Raw genomic sequence first — 20,699 nt, forward strand, 5'->3', positions numbered from 1 at the left:
TATTCCCTGCAAGGTCCCCACGTACAAATATCCTATCGATATTATGGTGAAAGTCATTAACACTAAATGACATCAGCTGATGCAAAATATCTTGGGCCAATTTCGATCTGTTTTTACATTCATCACTAGTTGAATTCAAGAAATCCCTTGATTCGACTGAACGGAATGCTATTTAAACGCAATGGTTCCTCCGATTACCCACGGTGACCATTTAGCAACTCTTAACCAATGCTATTAGGTTACTATTTTCGTCAAGATTGATAATAATAACTGTATGTAAATAATATAATTGGACACTTCGCGAATTTCTATAGGGCCTACTAAATTTCTGTTTTTGACTTTCAAGCCGTACAAATCCGTGATAGAATTGTGAGTTAATGAGTCACTTGCATTTCCGAAAAACTATATACAATAATTAGCAAGACACAGAAGTCACTTACTCTTGTCGGCTGTATAACTGTAAGGTTCACACTTTCATCACTGTCCCTGGAAATAAACAAAAAACGCTAGAATTAAATGCTGATTTTATTCGGCCGTAATTGGTGACCAAGTCTACCAGCGACAAAGGCATAATAAACCTTAAAGATATCAGAAAAATTAGCGGATATTTAAAATGTAAATCTTGGTTTGCAAAAGCCTGTTGAACGAAATATGTTGTCCTTTTCAATCCATGCTAAGTGTAGAATTCCTATGCAAAAATATAGAACCTTGTACTAAATTGTAATTAAATTGAATTGAAAGTGTTCTCGATGAACTCTTGTGTATCAAGAATATATTATAATTTTAGCGTTTCAGTTTACAACACTGTGGATATCCGAATGTCATTTTAAAACCATAAGTTACGATGTCATTTTTATTGTAGTTTAACTTATTAAGTGAAATGTATTTAGGAGGGACATACATAAAACCTTTTTTAAGAAGTCAAAAAAGTGAAACAATTATGTGTAACACTACGTAATGTTCAAAAGCAATACAATGTATTTAGTGCATCTTTTTTTTCGTAAAGCAGTTTAATCGGGTGAAACGATTTGAAACAGCTTACCGAATTAACTCTATAACCACCTCCCTGTCAGCACTTTTAACGTATTGTGACCCGATTTTGATGATCTGATCACCCGGAAGCAGCTTGTTTTCTGAAGGACCACCTTGTAAAAAAATACGATCAATATATTTAAAACATATTTCAATATTTGTAAAGGTTGTTTATATACAATCAAAATTGTAAATATATCTTGCAGTTCGGGGGACTGGCTAAATTTGTGAGCATTTGGTTGTATTTGTGTAATCGAAAACATAATGTTTATTACTGTTTAACGGTTTTAGGAAATACCACATAGGTTACAATAATATGACAAAAGCGAAAACGAAATTTTTTGTGTGTGTATTGACAAATAAACCATGGGGTCCAAATGTGTTGCAAAAGTTAACAAATGTGTTGCAAATCAAGGTTTATTCAAGCACAAAAGTGAAAATTAATAAAAAGCGCAAGAGAAACGCTTTGACTACTTGCTGCTTTTAATGCGACTGTTGTACAATGACAGTTTAAACCACTGGAAATCACACTCAAGACTAATTTATCTCTAAGTTGAAGTAAGTTTGGCGACTAAGAGAAACATGTTAATCAAGAGTAACCTGAATTTCTCGCCGATTTTTTTACCAGTAATATACATTGTTCAGTCGACTGATCTATAGGTAATTATGTTTCATTTTATTGTACTAAATTGGCCGCAAATAAAATCTCTTTTCATTGGGACAAATATTATTATATTATATAATTGTTATACCTTTGAGCATACTAGCTGTATGCTTGTGTTAATTTTTTAAATCATGTTTCCAAAAATTTCATTTAACTAAAATTGTGGATTATTGCTATTTTGACTTCACAATAAGTGTGCAAATTAAATGCCAGTTAAACAACGCAAATAATACCGTTAGAACAAAACACTAAATATTAAATACTATAGGTCGTTAACATTATGATTGTCTAAAAAAAGGAGTCTACAACAAACTAAACTTTTGGCAGCAGGTTTCTTTTTGTTGATCACTGCTCATAAAATATATAAAATATGCAGGGAATTATAATGTTTTATATGGATAAATTAGCGTGTTCTAAGTCAGTGGACCCCGAAGTTAAAGAGTATAATGATGATTGCGAAAAAAATGTTGTCCTAAAACCTCATACCCAATATAAACGCGTAGTAAGGATGAGAAAATCTTTTTTCTTTATATTCGCTATATAGTGCTTTGTAGTTAGTTTTGTTAAAGACCTGTGTGACACTACAGTAATACATACGGTCCTTAATGCAACTTACTATTTAACGTTAATCAGTTTAAATTCGTTAATGAGTTTTAAATTTGCCGGAAGAGCAATTTTACAACTGAAACAATGCCTGGCAGCAAAAGCATATTCATTCGTTACTGAGTTTAGTCCGGGGTTAAATAAATAGGATGTTCTTAATGTGTTTACAGTAATTTATAAAAAAAAATATTAAATTCACTATAAATCTAAAACTCAATCCATCCTCGCCTTAAAAAGACAATAATACCTGAAGTTTAAGATTATAATAACCACAAGGAAGTGGTCATGATGCAAACTAAAACCTGTATTCAGCTAGAGCGGTTCTAGCGAAACCTTGGCTAACAACTAGGGCCGAATACGTCCTAAGACGAACTAATCATTTATATAATTTTTTTACGTCAGCGGTAGCTATAGCGGGTTGCCAACCTGGTGAAACCGATCTGATGATGACCGGTTTTTCGCTGCCAGCAATGAATCCAAACCCGAGCGTCTTGTCTCTCTCGATCGTGTACTGTCTGGGAGCCGGGTTATCGTAGTCGCTGGATGTCGACAGAGAGTCGTCGTCGCAGTTTGCTTTTTCGACGCCGCTTCTGGGGTCACTGTAGGTCACTTGCTGCGTTACATGGCTGCGAGAGACAAGAATTAAAGGCCGGATTACCGCAATGTCGCAAGGGTAATTGATGACAAACGCCGCGCACCTGCCTATAATGCATTTAAAGCAGATCTTTGTATGAAGTAAACATTTGTCAAGGTAAAGGGTTTAAACTGTTCTCTCGTTTGGCAACTCTTAACTTGATAAATCTCATATTGCGCATTAGACATACAGCACATCAGGCTAGATACACAAAAACTAAGCATCTATAAAGATTAGGTTTACAAACACAAATTATATTAACTAATTATGCACACGTGTTGGTTTGTTAAGGACAAAATGAGTTAAAAATTTGGGTTGTTGAGGATAAATTTGAGTTGAGTTGTGCACAAGCGTTATGAAAAGTTGGCGAATCTTGCCCAATACCAGACAGCTGAAATTACAACCAAATATACTGTCAGAAAATCTTGTGTTAAACTGATGGTGGCAGTTTTACTCGTATAGGTAGTTTCGTTGCTACATTACTCGGGAGTAAAGCAATACAACATCACTAGGTTCTAATTGAAAGTGATAACTGTTTCCGCATTCGGTCGTTAATCAGTTAATGTGTCTCTGGTGCTTTACCGCGATAAATCAGAAGCCTGGCGGTCACGATGTCAATGCACTTAACTGTTACAACAGTCAATTTATAAGTGAACACAATTGTGGGCCCTGTGATAGTGCAAACAATGGGCTACACATTGCATGGATTTTATACAGACGTGTGCATTGCGGCCATAGAATAGCACTCGCATAATGACAAATACACTTGCTGTTGTGCAGTTAAACTTATATATGGGCGACAGAAAGGAAAGCAGTTTAATCCAGGTTAACCTTACAAGATCAAAGTGTGCTTCTCGTGTATCTTCGCAAATTATAATCACAATTTAATAGAAAGAAATTCCGAAAATTCGTCAATTTTGTTTTCACTATTAAAGCCAACATTAAAACTGGTTTGCCACTTTTTTTTTACAAAATTCTTATAAATGGCAGTGATATGGACAACGGGCTTAAAAGCGTAATGTGACGAATACTTTTAAGGAACATTCGATTATGTTAGTTGCACTGTTAATTTGTCAAGTTTTACCAGCAAGTCTACAGGGAATAAGAGCACTGATCCTGTTCGATAAGTTGAATAAAAAGTACAGTATATAGCCGTGTAACCACGGTGTCGGTAAACTGTGCATTTCTTTAACGTAGGCTGCGTCGGCGATTTTTTTCAACTAGGGTTTATGACATCCTAACATCGATCAGTAACGACTAATGAACTACCGGAGAATAGACTTTGTGCTTGAAAGCATTTCAGTAATGGTCAATTAAAATGTGTTTGACCCACGGTTTAATCGGCATACACATATTTGGCCTGCCAGTTCAAGTACACCCGTATTTTTCCATGTTGATGTAAAATCTTTACATCACCCCTGTTGTACAGCTAATAAAATTCAAACAAGAGAAATGTTATCGATCGTGGTATCCCAAGGTAAAATAATTGCCAGTTCAACACTAGACTGAAATAATATATATTTTAATTATTTTGGGTAACTAGAAACGAATCTGTAATGTAGCTTGGGATAATCCAATGGTTCTCAACTATTTTCTTTCGTGGCCCATTTACGTTGCAAACAAATTCTGTGGCCCAATAGTTTTATCAAATAAAAAACTGTAAAATATGTTCAGAACAAAACACCACGGAACATATTTAAAAACAGTCAACCGTGCTATAATGAGATACTTGTGGCTGAACAATAAGTTTACATTCCTTTTTAATTCCTCCCCAAGCCAATATTCCTGTAAAATTAAATGTAGTGACACAAATGAAACTAAATCTAGCTTTTTTTAAATTGCTCTGTGGCCCACTTCAAATGTTGTTATGGCCCACCAGTGAGCCATGGCCCACTGGTTGAGAACCGCTGGTTCAATTGCAAAGCCAAACAGGTCGAGTATATCGACATCATCTTGATTAAGACGTTTCGATAAGAGCTTGTATGATCTTTAGTTAATGTGACTGAGAGGTAATTTAAGTCTTACAAAAGGTGGGACGCAATTTTTATTAGTCTAAGTTTCTGCAGTTAGGGCGTTACTTATTATTTTAAATAAATTTTATATTTTAGTTATTTTTAACCAATTATTCATACACCCATCTTTCACAGTGATGAGTTACAAGTTACATAAACTAAATAAAGGCCACTCGAAACTTCCAAAATAAAAATGAGGTATCAAATAGGTTAGTTGCTTATACAATTTAAGGTAAACCAAATTTTAATATAACAATATAAATGCGGTCTAGGTAGTCGTATCTATTTTAACATTTTATTACGATGGCAATGTTTGGAAATCACTCAACCGAATTCTCAAGCCCAAGTCAAACTCATTATTGTGGATTACTTTAAAATCTGGTCATTCGTCCCCCCAAAAAAATGAAAAAAAAATTAAAATTTGTAAAACGATAGATATGATAAGTCACACCCTTGAATTGATCAGAAACAGGCCTAATAGTTTAAGTTTTTTGGCGTGAATGGTAAATGCTTTTTCTCCTACAGTATTTGCAACTACGAAAAAGCATATCAGGAGAAGTAGATTCGTTTTATGTTTTGCAAAACTCGGAAATTAACCGCTTCTTTTGATTTCCAGCTATGTCGTTTTGCGGTTGCCCAGGCGGAAAAATTCCACTGAGAGACAACAAGGGCACAGAAGCAGGCGGCAATTGTTCGCTCATGTGCGCTCGCTATGCTTCGCCTGCCACCTTACAACGCTTGGCTGCTCGCTCAAAGCAAGCACGTGACGAAATGAGTCTAGGAATCGCGCTTCAGGTAAAACGTAGCATCATTCAAACGCAGTACTAAACTGTGCATTTTTGGGGCAAAATAATTTGGTTCCCCTCCACACAGTTTTAAATGATCTACGGCTTAAGTCAGCAATTAACTCTGAAAACTAGATTTCAAAGTGCTGGACGTTAAGATTTTGTCTATTGTTTATGACCCTGAATGAGGTGAAAAACTACAACGACAAAACGATGGCAACTCTGCAGCCGTTGAACTGTCCCAGAAAACAAAGCAGGCCCAAAATTGCCGTTTTTAACTATGATTGTCCAATATACTTCTGTATTGTTGCAATCTTGTTGACCCCGGGTGAAATATTATTCATAACAAGTAAGTTTGTATTTGACAACCTTATCGGTCATATAACGCACTCTAGTATCACCATGAATTTATTAGAAAACATATTGCAGATACGTCAACGAACTATTTAGGCAATCTCGGCTCCAGGGTTGCGTTTCGCCAGAGTAAGCCGTGCTTGGTGAACCACAACGATCAAAGGTTGCCAATGAACCATTGCGATGTATTGGTTTTGGAACGATTCTAGGATGTTTTAGTGGGGGCTTTCTAAACCATGCGAAACCAACCTCGTTAAAGCGAACACTGGATTCTTTTTAGTTCCATAAAAACTAAAAAGTTCCAAAAGTTCCAAAAACTCTGCAAAAATACTTGTATTTTATGTATACAGTATTTATGCTGTTCACGGGTCGGAAAACAATTTCAACAAAAATATTCGTTATAAAAAAAATTGAATACATTTTGAATAAATAATTTGCCACAAAAGACAGGTTAACAGGTTTCACTCTAACACCAAACCTTAAACATGAAATACTAACTCAAGGCATTGACGACATAACGAAAAGCGTAAACGCATGTAGAAGGCCCGACCCTACAATTAAAATGTTCGAGCTAACCAATAATTTCCCCAGTAAATATTACACATTACTGCCGCAACAAAAGCACAATATCACATTTTATAGTCATGCGGTTCGTGTTTAAATTAATGCAATAATATTTTTGATGGCATCAGACACTAAGACTAAGGAAATGAAAAATCATCAAAACCAGTTTGGAAGACACCAAACTTTTGATAAACCTTAGGAAAACGCTGCCATTTTTTATGATTTAAAAGTGTTTTCAAGACGTGGTCCAATGTACAGTTATATCCACACTAAACTTACTTGATGAAATACGGCTTGTCGGCGTAATCCAGTCCAATCTCCCAGCCGTAAGGTAAATTGTAGGCGCAAGACCAACTCTCAGGCGGCGGAAGAATTTGTACTGTTTGGCTATGAAGACTGCAAAGCAAGACGTCATGTTAAGACGAAAAACTTAAAATATAGCATTTTGAAAGAAAATTGAACTGAAGCTCAGTCGTAAAAGAAAATTAATAAGGACTAGCAAGTTTTACATATAATGCTGTAGAAGGCAAAGTGCATGAAAACCAGCACAACACTACAAATGCATGTCTGCCATTGAATTTTATGTCTTGCTTCATTGTCGTAGCGGTCACACGCATCTATACATCTGCATATGAACTTAAGTTTTATGGTGGTGGATTTTACGGCAGGAAATTAAAATTGTGCGACAGCGAAACGTGTGTGACTGTGATGCACATGAGAGAACACACTGTCTACTGGTCCACAAGTTTTATTACATAAATAGATGTCTATCCTGAAAGCACGTATACACGGGGACTAAAAACAACATTTTATCACAGGTTGTCTGTCACTTTTAATACCGCAAAACAGAGCGAGGTAAAAAGCAAGCAGCTGATTTTAAGGCGACAATTAAAATGGTCCAGAAAATTTAAGTCGCAGTGCGTTTGCTGGAACACGAATTTTGTTCCCGTGACTTCGTACAGCGTGGGGCGCCGTAGGGTCAACGCCTACTTGGCGTCCCACATAATTCCCAGAAAACTTTGAAATCGCGTGCTTCGGGGAAGCGACAATTTTGTCACTCGGAGGGAAGTGGTTGTGTGATTTGTGCCTTTGAATGCTCCCTGCGAAATGTTTCTTATATTTTGAAGTGACAACGCCGTTAATGAGGCCCCTTAATTGTGAAATACAACAAACTCTGTTTTTTAATGAAAGGATGCTCTTCTATACAAAAGTTAATTTGACACGTTTGACCATGTTTTCGACGTAATTAAGCAGAAACAACTTATGCACAGTACTATAAGCTAGTTGTATAGACAAATTATTATCGGCGATATAGTTCATACATTTTAAAACCTTGATAATAAAGGTAGGTTTGTTGACCATCTTTTAACCTTATGGCAAAAACGCCTATGTACAGTATATAAATATTATTACATTGGTTTTGCTGTGGCACCGTTATACAAACTATGTGTCTTATACATTGGGTATATTTAAAATTGCTTTTTTATGTTGTGAGAAACCCGAAGTCTATGTACTTGGCAACAACGCAATTAGTCAGAACATGTTTTTCAATAACTCATTCGCTAACCATTTGACATATTTCAAAAACGGATTATCGCGTCTCGAGAGTATTTAACCAATTGTGTGCATCTGCCTTTAGGTTATTACCATACTAATGCGCATCTGTAGCAAGGTAAAACGGCCTTAAACATATGTATCCGTTGATTGCAAATATTTGTTCGATATATAAACTGCAGTATATTTCGACTTTTGAATGTATTTTTTTTTCGATTTTTTTTTAATAAATTTGCAAATTGCAGCAAAAAATAACACCGGCATAGTTACTAAAATTTACTGTAGTCTCAAGTAACTCATCTTTAATAAACTAAGGGTAAACCCGATGCCATATAACTTAAAATCAGTTTGCAAGTTGTTTTCTGCAAATGTAGCCGTTCAAATTACCGCACAATCAATGCTAACGAACTACTTGGTCTATTTCAAGTTAAAGTGCCGCCGCTTGTAGCTCTGATCTAATTCGGAACAATAGCTAAAATCGCTTTTACTTTAGTTTCTACGAGGACACGCACTGGCTAATCATTATAGCACAACTTACACAGCACTTTGCAAGAACAATGTAAAAACGTTTTTTACCCTTCGAAATGCGCGTATAACGGAAATCGAAACCTTCAGACAACATTTCTTACAGCTGTGGACTGCATGAAGTTTATTTTAATCTCATCTAGAACTTCAAACACATCCACTAAAACCAATTGTAAAAAATCTTGCTCGTTTTATTCAAATTAATTTCAAGCTGAAATAGTTTCCAGTGGTAATTTTACATCAAATTATATTTTTTGTAAGGGTTTTATTCCCCAAAAGTACTTATATTCCGTGTTTTAACTATTGCAGTTAAACAGTATGTGCCGCGGTATCTTACACCGAAAAGTGTTCTGTTTAGTCTCTCCGGTGCGTTTTGAGGTTTTAAAGACTTTCTCACACAATGCGAGAAAGTGGATCATCTCTGGCGCTTCTCAAACTACTATGAGCTTATACCAACACGCAAAAATAATAGTGATTGATGCCAGCGTGGAGGGGGTCAAAACACAAATGCATGTAGATCAGGGCTAATTTCAACAAAGCAAATTTTAAAAAGTGTCTGCAGGTGGTTAAAGAAAACAATTCACAGCTTTGTGTGATGAAAAAGGTTTTAAAATGATTTGTTCCAACTTTAGTGGTACTTAAAACATAATCTTAGTTCTAGAGACGATTTAATTCCAACAAAGCGATAACAATGGAGGAATCAAATTAGAAAGGATAACAAAGGGCGGTTTGTAATTAAACAAAAGGAAAGGCGAAATAAAAACATTTTACTTGCCAGGTAAATTGTCGGAAGGGCAATTTAAGAAAAATAATCCGCACTGAAACATACCGAAGCAAAGTTGTTTATTTTTGAATTTTTACCGGAGCGTATAGGAAGCATAATAACCGCTAACGAATGCAATCTTGGAATATTGATATAACTAGGAAATTATTGACAACCTTTCGGAGGCTATCGATCAAAGTATTTTTAGGTTAGTGATTGTAATTTGTAAATATAACGTGCAGAATAGCATTTTAAACCTTGTTTAGTCCATAAAAATGCTAAACCGGGCGTGTCAATTTGGCTATAAAGGAAGATAGTTTATAACTTTATATGTTATAAATTTGCCATTGAATAAAAGCACATTCGCTTCTTTTTGAAAATTTGTTAAAAAATAACCAAAATCAAGTAAATAAAGGAAATCCGAAGAGATTTTAACACGATACGAATGCTGATATAAACAGGGACTTTCTCGCCTAATTTTCGCACAATTTAAACCACACACAGCCAAATCAATCGCATCGTTCTCTTCCCGAAATTAAGGGTTGGCGTTTTACAGCGCAATCAATTGGGATTTACAAAAGACAGACTATTCTGTAATGAGGTCACCCCTGCTGCGAGCCATGGACGATTGGACGTACAGTCGGTCAACCTATTGTCTCTTCAAACGCACTTAGGTCGTCGTGTTTTAAAGTAAAACATTAAACTTTCGTTCCCAAACCCATTTTTGTATTTAAAGTTTAGCACTAAGCAATGCAAAATTCAGAAGAAATTAAAACTAACACATGTTGTATATAACCGACCAGCCTAGGAAACTTACTGGTTGTTTTTCGCAAAACTTTACTCGGTCGAATAACTAGTTCACTTTTAAGGCAGTTTTCCAGAGAAACCTAGCATTTTGCCACAAACAAAGGCGAATTATTGACAATCCAATTCCCAACAGTAATTTATTGACGCATGACAATGTTCGACACAAGTAATTACAAGCAGAACAACAAAGCCGGTGATATGGGAGGTGGGTTAATAAAAAAAATATTGTGAGCGCAGTTCAACAAAAATTCGATTATTTTTAAATGCAATTCGTGCTTATATACTTTACTACCTGTACTTTAAAATTATAATTTCATTTTTTTTTAATTTTAGCGTCACAAAAAAATAACAATTTAACTTTGCATAAAAGGAAACAAATATTTGGATTTGCTCTACTACTCTCTGCAGTATGCAGAAGCAAGATGTTTTATACTTGGTTAACAGCTGAGACTCTTAGAGAATTGAGACGTGATACAAAACAAAAGTTCAGCTTTTAAGGCCAAAAAGAACATAAAATATTGGTCAATAAAAATAAATAATTAAAAATAAATAATCCACAATAAAAATAAATAATTAAGAGACAAATAATGTTAGAAACATTGCGTGGTTTGGTATTATTTGAATAATGAATCTGAAAAGTTCTTCTTGTTGCGTGTCCCAACAATACAGTGAATCAATGACTATAACACCCGGTTGCAATTTGTTATTATCAAGGCCTCATTTCTAATCGAACTATCGTTATAAGTTTTGCCGGTCGGAGAAGCCATTCCCGGCTTCGGTGAGATAACATATTTTCACATTTCTTCGTTTTGTTTGCACAAACGGGTATTAAAAAATCAGTTTCATTATAATTAATCCCAAGATGTCAAACTTCTTTTTTAGGTACATTGCACATATAAACGCAATCCATATTATTTCCAAAATGGTATGTAAGTCACCGCTGTAGCACTCATCCGGCGGAGCGGACCACATTTCGACCTTAGGAAGAATTTTCGCACGCTAATTTATGGTTTGACGGTAAACCACAAAGTCGGAGGTAACACAAGTCGGAAATGCTCTATGCGGTGGATCAACACAAAGTCATATGAGTACCAATAGCATCAGAAATTAATTTGTATGTAAAATCAACTGCCCAGCTGATGTGATCAATCAAAGGCGACAAAAACAATAGTTCTGTGCTGGTAGCGTGAAATGCGAGAAGCATGCTAGCGCTTTGTGCGTTGTTTATTGTCCACGAACCGTTTCTCGTCTTAAATCGATGAAAGCCAAAGCACAACGCGCATTAAAATCGCATTGATCGCTCGCTAACTGAAAGGTCGAGGTCCGATGGATTTTGCGTTGCACGTACGCAAGCGTGAAACACGCAACTTTGTCAACACAACGCAAAAGTCACGCTATACAACAGAAAGGAAATGCTGTGTCGAACTTCCCGACCAACAGTGAGTTTTAGGATGTACCAAAAGTCTAATTTTAACACGTTTAAGACGAATTTTGTGTCCGCTACAAGAATAATGTGTCCTGTCCAATCGATAAATAGTAACCGACTTCACCAGAAACAACAATTGTTACGTCACACATGAGTTCGAACAGAGTAGCCTAACAAGCGTTATTGCAACAGGTGTCATTAAAAGGGCTCCAAGGAAAGCGGGCGTCAATACAGGCCTATCAATATTTCATGCACTTGCAAGTTTTAATTCAAGGCGTATATGCTGTACTGGCGGCATATGGACTGCGAATTCTATTATACCAACGGTGCGCTATGGATCTTACGTCGATCGGGGAATGTCGAACTTAAGAATATATATGAAAAACATAATGTACTCAACAAAAGCAACGCTGGCGTACTAGACTGTTGGTCAAACGACACTTATACATTCAAAATATTTGTACTCAAATCTAAGCTATTTTTATAATTCGTTTTCCAAATGATTTAAAATTTGATTGAAAATATCACACAAATTTGATTGGAAATATCAAACATTTACGGATTTTTGTTAGCCCTATTAAAGATTGCTGTAAACAGAAACCAGTTGAGGGACACAGGTTCTAAAACGATTCGTCTTTGTAAATTTAGTGCGTTCAGTTTAACTTTCAATGCAGTTAAACGGCTGGTATTCAAGCAGAAATAACTACACTTCGGTCAAGAGACAATTGGCAGGTTGAGCCAACAAACAAGTCTGGCTATGAGCATTTTTTGCACAGAAAAAATGGGTTAGACTCCAGGTAGTAGTTTTCAAAAGCTAACTTCACAGTAATAAAATGCCCGAAATATTCATACATCAAACCAATAATTTATGTGTAATTTTTTTAAATTCAAAATAATATACAACAGTTATTTATACATTTTTAAAAAGGATTATGAACAGAGATAGTTATTTAACGTAACGCAATGCAGGTTTTATTTGTTAATTCGTTCACACAATTTTTTTGTTAAATTTATTTATTTATTTTGGTTTAAGTAGGTCAATGCACTCATTTCGTTCCCGAGAAACACCAGTACACCCCTTAACCTGCAGCAAGCCAAATTTCATACAAGAAAGTCAACGCCACAATATCGATTAGTTGCCGGTTCACGAGGGACAAATTAATTTGTTCGAATAAAGCGGGAAAGCAATAGCAGAGCACTCCATGCAATGCATTTTAATTGAAATAGCTTCATAGAATTCCAACCATTTGCATAATTGTTACAATGGAGTTAATATTTTTGGCTCGTTTTGTAACACCCTTCAAGTTCAACGTATAATTATATTAATCAGGTACAAATTATCCAGTTTACTACTTAAACATTTCTTGTATACGCTGTAACTTGCAATAGCAAAATTTTGTTAAACTTGTGGTAGAGCATTTCTTAAACTGTGCTATGGTCTATAAAAAAATAGTAAAATTGTAATAAATCATACTATATAAACAAAATTAATATCGAAACACAAAAACTAAAATATCTGAAAATCAATAACATATCTGCGATAGTGTCGAAAGCCCTGATTCAAGACAGTAAATCGTCATCATATAATTTTGTATCACAATCACCTTTTAATATAGGAATGCGGCTTTTGTTCAAACACATATGAAGGCTTTAGCTCGAAATATTTTACCGTAAAAACTCTAACAGTCGTTCTACGCACAAAAATCCAGGCGACAGCGATAAACATAATTTGGATCCTTTGGGGGCTATGACTAGGATATTAACCATCGGGCAGTTGCAAAGAGGTTTAAACTAATTTACTAATAATTCTCGCCAGTTTATCTCTGTCACACCAATGGCATTTTGGTACACACGTGTATAGCCATAGTTCTCTTGACTTGCGTATAATTTAAGCATAATTTTAATCGTTCGTGTTATTTAGTTCAGTATTACTTATTTGAAAACAAACTGGGGTCGCATGTTAATGCTGATTTCGGTCTATTTAAATTGCTGTCTGTTAATAAAAAGGTTGGAACAACTGGCGTAAGCGAGCAAATTTTGAAACAAATGTATTGTCATGTTTTTAATTTCGCTGCGCCATCGACTTCGCGTTCCCACTATTTAGAGAGTCTGCAATACAGTACGAGAGCTCGATTTCAGACAAGTGTTCTTCACAGACAGTGAGATGACTTATAACAGGCGCAACCCACTCAACGATGTAAACACGAGAGAAAGTCGAAAGCCCTCAACGTGGAAAGGGTGTCCAGGTAACGATTGTTTTTCGAATTCCTTGTCATAACTGAGCCATGTCATTCCAGTTATGTTACTGTCGACTAGATACCTTATTATTTATAAACTAGATTTTCGCCCAGTTTCCACAGGTCACTTATTTTAAACATCACAAAGTTAATCCATTTTGACAGCTCAATTTGCAGTTCGATATTTGGTTGGGCTAAGCCAATCAGTGGAAAATTTTCTAATTATTTTTGAATAACTCCGCATTCTCTCAGTCGCAGTGTTAAACCTTGCCAATTGTGAAATTATAACAATGTAAAATTCATTAAATGTCAAAACCATTGTTAACTATATCGCAAACCAAAGGCGAAATTAACGCCATTTAAATTCGGTGTAATTGCATGCGGTGCTAATCCAATATATTTGGTGTACCTCACGGTTAACAAACTCAACGTTAAGGTATTCATGCACAACTGTTTAGGAGCTTCAATGGCATTTCCCGTATGCACATTGTTGTGGTTCCGTATACTGTGAAACTTGATATACGTTCTAGCCTACGCTATAGGGCACACTATAACACTGAAAGTCATAATAAACCAAAAGCAAATTTAAAAGTAATGACTAGCGAAAAAGTAGCAAATGGACAAACCATCGTCCTGCAATTGCTTAACTTAATCTTTTTGACTCTTAAGATTTCATTCTGGTTTCTAAACTTTTTTTAGTTGATAACAAACTTCGTGTGATTAAAAAGCGACAGAATAATTAACGAGAGTCATTCGCGTTTTTTCTGATTGTCGTGTACTGTGCCCCTAAACAGCTATACAACGAAACCAATTCAAATCAAAACAAACAAGCTTACAGTTTGACGAACCTGTAATAGTAGATACGGCCATTCAATCCCAACCTGGGCTCCCACGCGCTCGATAAATGCTTTCTCGCTTGATTTTGCCTGACGTCGTTGCCCGGCATTGCCGCTTTACCGATGTTATTCCGACGATTCACCTCATTTTGAAAACTGGCTCAGAGAGGCATAAGTGAAATACGGAGTCAAAAATTACACGTTTCAGGCATTTAAACAACTATAATACGACAACTATACTTCTTTTGTCCTACGCTAAAACCATGCAAAATTTCAACACACCACCTTTAATGGAACTACGTTAAACATAGTGAGTGGCCTTCTAAACTGATGCTTTAAATTCGTCGGGCTGTTTGGTAATTTCTTAACAGTGTTATTAAATATATTTGCAGAACGCTGAATTATTTGTATTCGCTATTGTATTATTCTAGACCAGAGCCAAAATATTTAATACCTCAGCATATACCAAAATCTGTTTTAAAATGCAGCTTGGTTTGAGTTAAAATACGAATTCGCTGCTTGCCTTACATGCTTACCAGCAAAAACAAGACAATGCTGCGACAGTCTTAAAAGGCCACTGAAGATTTGAACTGAATTTGACTGACGCCGCTTCAACAGACAATCTGTTCTGTCTGCCCATATTACTTGCGCCCTCCTAAAACGCGCTGGAAGCCCGGGCATTGCTCAAGGCTCAAGACGTCTAGTTACTCTGTAGCTCATCTAGTGACTACGTTTTATATACATTTTGTTCGCTAGGTTTGAAGAGCTTTACAACCAATTTTTATATACACATTTATTTTCTTTCCGACGATATACCCGCCGTTGCTCAATAATACCCAGCGAATGAATATCCTTGAAATTATGGCAATATTTTGTAATCTATTTGTAATGAAACAATTTTGTCCTGGTTTATAGGTTACTATTACATGTTATGTTGTACCATTCCCGTGTTAGCTACTAAAGCTGCTTTATAAAGCTGATGATCTGAAACTATTATTGTGGAAATCGAATATAAAAAAAACTAATTTTACGCAAAAAAAGATTGTTAAAATTCAACATTAAATAAAATTTTCGAAAGCACTAATTAGGTATATGGCAGCAAAGTTAAAATTATGCCATAAGTAGTTGTTTCACCTTAAATGTACATTTTGCAGGTGCCCAACGTTCAGTAAATCGAAATACGATATTTTGTGATATGTGTTTTTGTATTTAGGCGGTTACCGGAAAACCTATTAGACTAGTCTGCTTTGTATACGAGCAAAAAACTACTGATTGTCCTTATGTTATTTGCCGCTAATAGTGTATTAAAGTGCCATGGATTAACTCAATACAAAATGATGAGAGGCATCAACCTCAGGCCTAAATAACTGCTGATATGTATTGTTAAATATAAAAACACGATTATTGCATCCAGAAATAATGCAACGTATGGTGACGGGGCGGATACAGGATTTTTTTTGGTGGGGCTATAAATCTAATCAATTAATCTATATACGAAAGACTTGTTATTAAAGGAATGCATGCACAAAACGTAGCTAAAATCCGAATTCGAAACATTAATGAGATTCTCATATATAGCCGAAATAATGATATGATAGTCAAATTAAGCAGAAATTACCTTTCATAGAGTTTATTAGTCACACAACGTAGCATGCCTAAGTATGTATCGCGCCTTTGGGCTAAATCTATCTCTTAAAATAGACAAAAACAATGAAAAATTGATAGAAGTTCGATTTACATAGTAAAGATGGCAAAAAGTTTCAAGGTACATGGCCTTGTGCCTCTCTGAATAAATGACACAGATTTTTTCCCTTTGGTGCAACATTTATTCTTCCGCATTCGGGCATTGGATGTTGCAAGCCTCGGCAATAACTTTATTGAACACATTCTGAAAAAAGTCAAGGTTTAATTTTCCGACGAAAATATGATAATCACATGACGCCACTGCCCTTGCTTCTTCCATGTTCACGTTGTATTTGTCGTTTTCATAGAAAGCATAGTAAATCTGTAAAAGGCTTGTTGTTTATATTTTCGTCGTTATAGAGACGGTGGAATTATATTTTAATCGAAGTGTCAACCGTAAGTAAGTTGTCCTACGGTAAACGAATAAAATATAGATTATATTATTATTGGTATGAAGCTAGAAATATATTTGCGCCAAATTTTGGGTAAATGAAGAGTTGCACCATTTAAAATACGAACAATAAAAGCACGTTAGCTCAGTAATTACATTTCATGTGTCCGCAGCAGGACCAAAATTACTATAAAAACTACGATCTATGGGTATGTGCATGTAAATATTAAAAAATATAATTAGCTCGATAAATGTTTTCTGCTTGATCTATTTTTTATGAAATCAACGGTGAGCACAGTAACTTTTATTTGTTTTAAAGACACTTTATGTCACATTCGAACAATTCTAAGTATTGTTTTATCCAAACCAACCGTAACTCCGTCTTTTTTTAAATCAGTCGCAATCTCTCTGACGTCATCATCCGATTCTTTTTCGACCCCAACATATATGACGTCACTATGCGTGTTTCTGCGATGAAGGTGATGGAGCAAATTTTCACGAACGTACCGATGCGCCAGTGTTGGCCGTATTGTTCACTAAAATATAGACAATGGTATTGTTAAGTGTTACTCAGTTACATACTTAGAAGGTCGTGTCACTAAATCTACGTAAACAAACGCCAAAACACTTAGTTAAGAGACAGTTGCTAGGGCCTAGTAGAAAAGTTAAAAATTAAAAATAAATCTCCACGTTTTGTTTATTATTAAGTCAGCGTTTTTTCTGCAAGGTGCGCCTCAAGGAAACTAAATTTATTTTTTCAAACTCATGTTTGAATTTATCGGTAGCCTAATTACTGATGCAACAGCTTTATTCTCGTGCAGTTGCGTACACTGAAGTGTTTATGACATTGAAGTAAACATTTACTGCCCATTAAATTAAAAGTTTATTTTAGTTTTTTATGCTTTGTTGAAACAGCCAATTAAATGTGATTTTTAAGGGTAGTGTTTTTTTAGTTTTACGTTTATGTTATACTGTAGTAAAAAGGGTTAACAAAACTACTCCTGTTTTCCGTACAGATTTAAATTGATTGCTAATTTGCTTATGGGCTTAATTTGCTTTAAGAAAAAAAAATAAACGTTAACGATTGCGAATAAGCATTTACGTAATAAAAATATTTTACTTGATGTCTGAAATCCCGTCCTGACAGTCTCTTTCGGTGAAATTATCTTGTAAGCTTTCTCGTTATAGTAAACCGCAAATTCTTGATAATAATCTTCGCTGTGGATTAAGTTTCTGATAAGTGAAATAAAATGTTTTTAATTTGTTATGTCAAAAACGAATTATCGATAAACAAAAGATAGAAATTCACTGTGCCTTTTATTTTATCGCCAAATACGAGGGGGTAACCAAGCGTTTATACTTTCTTTAACTTTATTTAATAGCGTTAAATGAAATGCTGACAATTGAGTGCAAATATACTATAAAAATTCAAACACTAAATTACATATAATAATTAACAATAATAAATTGGTAAAAATGGAACTTACGATGTAATATTTTTTAACTGCATTTTATTGCATGCATTTATTTACACATTTAAAGCGTATTTAAACTTACCTAATCATGGGAATAAACACAGAATTCCGTTTAGCGGCGCTGTCCTCGCTGTTGTAGTGAACAAGGACGATGGTGTCTAACGGTACAAAAGGTGGACAAGGCTCTGCAAATCAATTGTGAACAATACAAGAAAAGTATATTTCACAGCATAAAAATATTTCACATACGAATATCCATGATTGTTTTCCTTTTTATGTACGTTCGTTTGATGTACTTACTGGAACAGCAAGGTTTCGAATCACTCCATTTTCCATCTCCAAGACATAGACGATTTCGCTTGTTGTAAGGCAACTCTTCGTAGCCAGTCTCGTTGCATTGATAGGTACATAACGAACCCAAGTAGTTAGCATTGGTGCAAGTCACATACCCATGATCCATATGAAGTGCCGGCGTCGGACATTGGTTGGAAGTAACTTAAAATAATTAAGGGTCGGTTTCTTTGTATAACCACTTGTGGTTCACGGCTGATCCTTCCCCCAAATCCGGTAACGTTATTTACCTTTCTATTTTGCGTGTGTATTGTATTAAGCGTGGAACGGGAGAAAAATTAAAACTTTAAACTTGTACCTTGTCCTTTTGACCCAATAAGCCATCGAATTAAAAACGAATAAATCAACCTATAAATCCGTATTACGTTTAAACTTGGTGTAAAAGGTTGTGCAAATCGTTTGAATTTTCCCGGTGTTTCTACATTGAACCAAGACCGTAACCTATTATAAGGACATTTTCCAATGTTGTTTCAAACTTGGAGACTCGCATAAATCTGCATTTTCAGAAGAAATAACATACCTTCACATGACTCGTTGACATTACACGAATCGTTGTCACAACAGCACCAACAGTGAGATGTGATTTGATCGTTGTTACAGGCGTAAGGTCTTTTTTCCCAATTCTTAAAAAACGCTTTTCTTTCAAGGTTATATTAACTCTTTATTTTTGTTAAAACTATATCAAAAAGTCAAAAGCACTTGTAAGAGTTGATCACCTGAAAACGTTGATTTTCGCAAGCCTTTCTTTGTTTGCAGGTTTTCCACATTCGTATATCAGTATGATATCTGCGAACTTCAGTCGAGCAAACCTGTTTAATCGATGGACGCAAGAAGTAGGGCGCTTTTTCATCATTATATTGCAAACATTAATCTACTTTTGAACAATTTATTTAAAATTTATTTACTTCTGTATCGCCACACTGTGTCAGGTATCCAGAAGATTCGCATTCTGTAGAGCTTGTTGCGTTCTCACAATGCAAACATGTTGTACACAATCCTATAAAAAAATGTCTTGTTCTCTTCAAGCAACATATAATGCCTATATTCATTACATTATTTGCCACGTGTAAAATGTATTCTTTACAATGCTAAGTGGCTTACCACAGGGTATCCAGGATGCGATAATCAAATAGAAAGCTGTAATAAACTGCATGCCGAATATACCTACAAGTTGAAAATCACTGCATCAATAATGCACAATACGTGGTTGACTCAGCTACGCCTTAAATTATGTGAGAAAAGATTCGTTTATTAGTTCAATTTCAAAAAAAGTTCGGTTTGTTTATGTATTATGCATGATGTCAATAATAGAACCTTGGTAGTACGTTCGTTCGAAAGTAAACAGCATTTTTTTGAGCTGACAATATATCTTTATAGTAGGGGTCCGCTACCTGTCGCTCGAGAGCCAGATCATTTGATGACGGCATCTGGCTAGCAGATAAATGCAAGCATTTATTACCACGCTTAATAGCAATACATTTTTTCTGTAATTTGACATTTGTAACAATTAGACCAGGGTTCAAAAAACGATTATTTTATTGTTTAACAATTCAAGTACCATAAATCAAGAAAAGATGTCAACAACAAACGAACCGAAGGTGAAATTGTTACGTATATAGTTTTCATGCTATGTTACCAAGTATACTTAACCCTACTTTTATATCACATTGCGCTTCGCGTATTTCTGTTATTAAAATTATTTCTTTGATGCGGCCCCTACACCATTTTATGACGGCCAGCTGTAGCCCGTTTAAGTGTTTTTTATACACATGTCGAATTAAATTCAGAAAAGAAAATAGAATTACACATAGCAATCAATTGATAAAGGGGCAATTAGAATGATCATGAAACAACACAAAATAAATTAAATAAGATTTTCTTTGTCATTTTGTAGTGTAATAGTCTCTTTTAAAGACTATTCTTATATCTCTTTTTATATCCCCTTAAATTTAATAGGGAACATAATTAAACCGATCTACAATACTATATAATACCACAACCTA

At 35.2% G+C, this 20,699-nt stretch overlaps 1 protein-coding gene across 1 annotated transcript in view; it reads right to left on the reverse strand.

Moving 5' to 3' along the window:
- Window positions 1-15,016, reverse strand: part of LOC146136628 (uncharacterized) — a 31,795-nt gene extending 16,779 nt beyond the window's left edge. Inside the window, exons 1-5 of the mRNA XM_083395533.1 lie at window positions 14,809-15,016; window positions 6,928-7,044; window positions 2,726-2,925; window positions 1,043-1,145; window positions 441-486 (exon numbers count right to left, since the gene is read on the reverse strand). Coding sequence (XP_083251659.1) covers window positions 441-486; window positions 1,043-1,145; window positions 2,726-2,925; window positions 6,928-7,044; window positions 14,809-14,906 — 564 coding nt within the window. The 5' untranslated portion in view covers window positions 14,907-15,016. The remainder of the gene's footprint in view (window positions 1-440; window positions 487-1,042; window positions 1,146-2,725; window positions 2,926-6,927; window positions 7,045-14,808) is intronic.
- Between the last annotated feature and the right edge of the window lie 5,683 nt (window positions 15,017-20,699).

The sequence above is a fragment of the Ascidiella aspersa genome, chromosome 8 (genome assembly GCF_963924565.1).
Source record: "Ascidiella aspersa chromosome 8, kaAscAspe10.2, whole genome shotgun sequence".
In the NCBI taxonomy this organism is placed as follows: Eukaryota; Metazoa; Chordata; class Ascidiacea; order Phlebobranchia; family Ascidiidae; genus Ascidiella; species Ascidiella aspersa.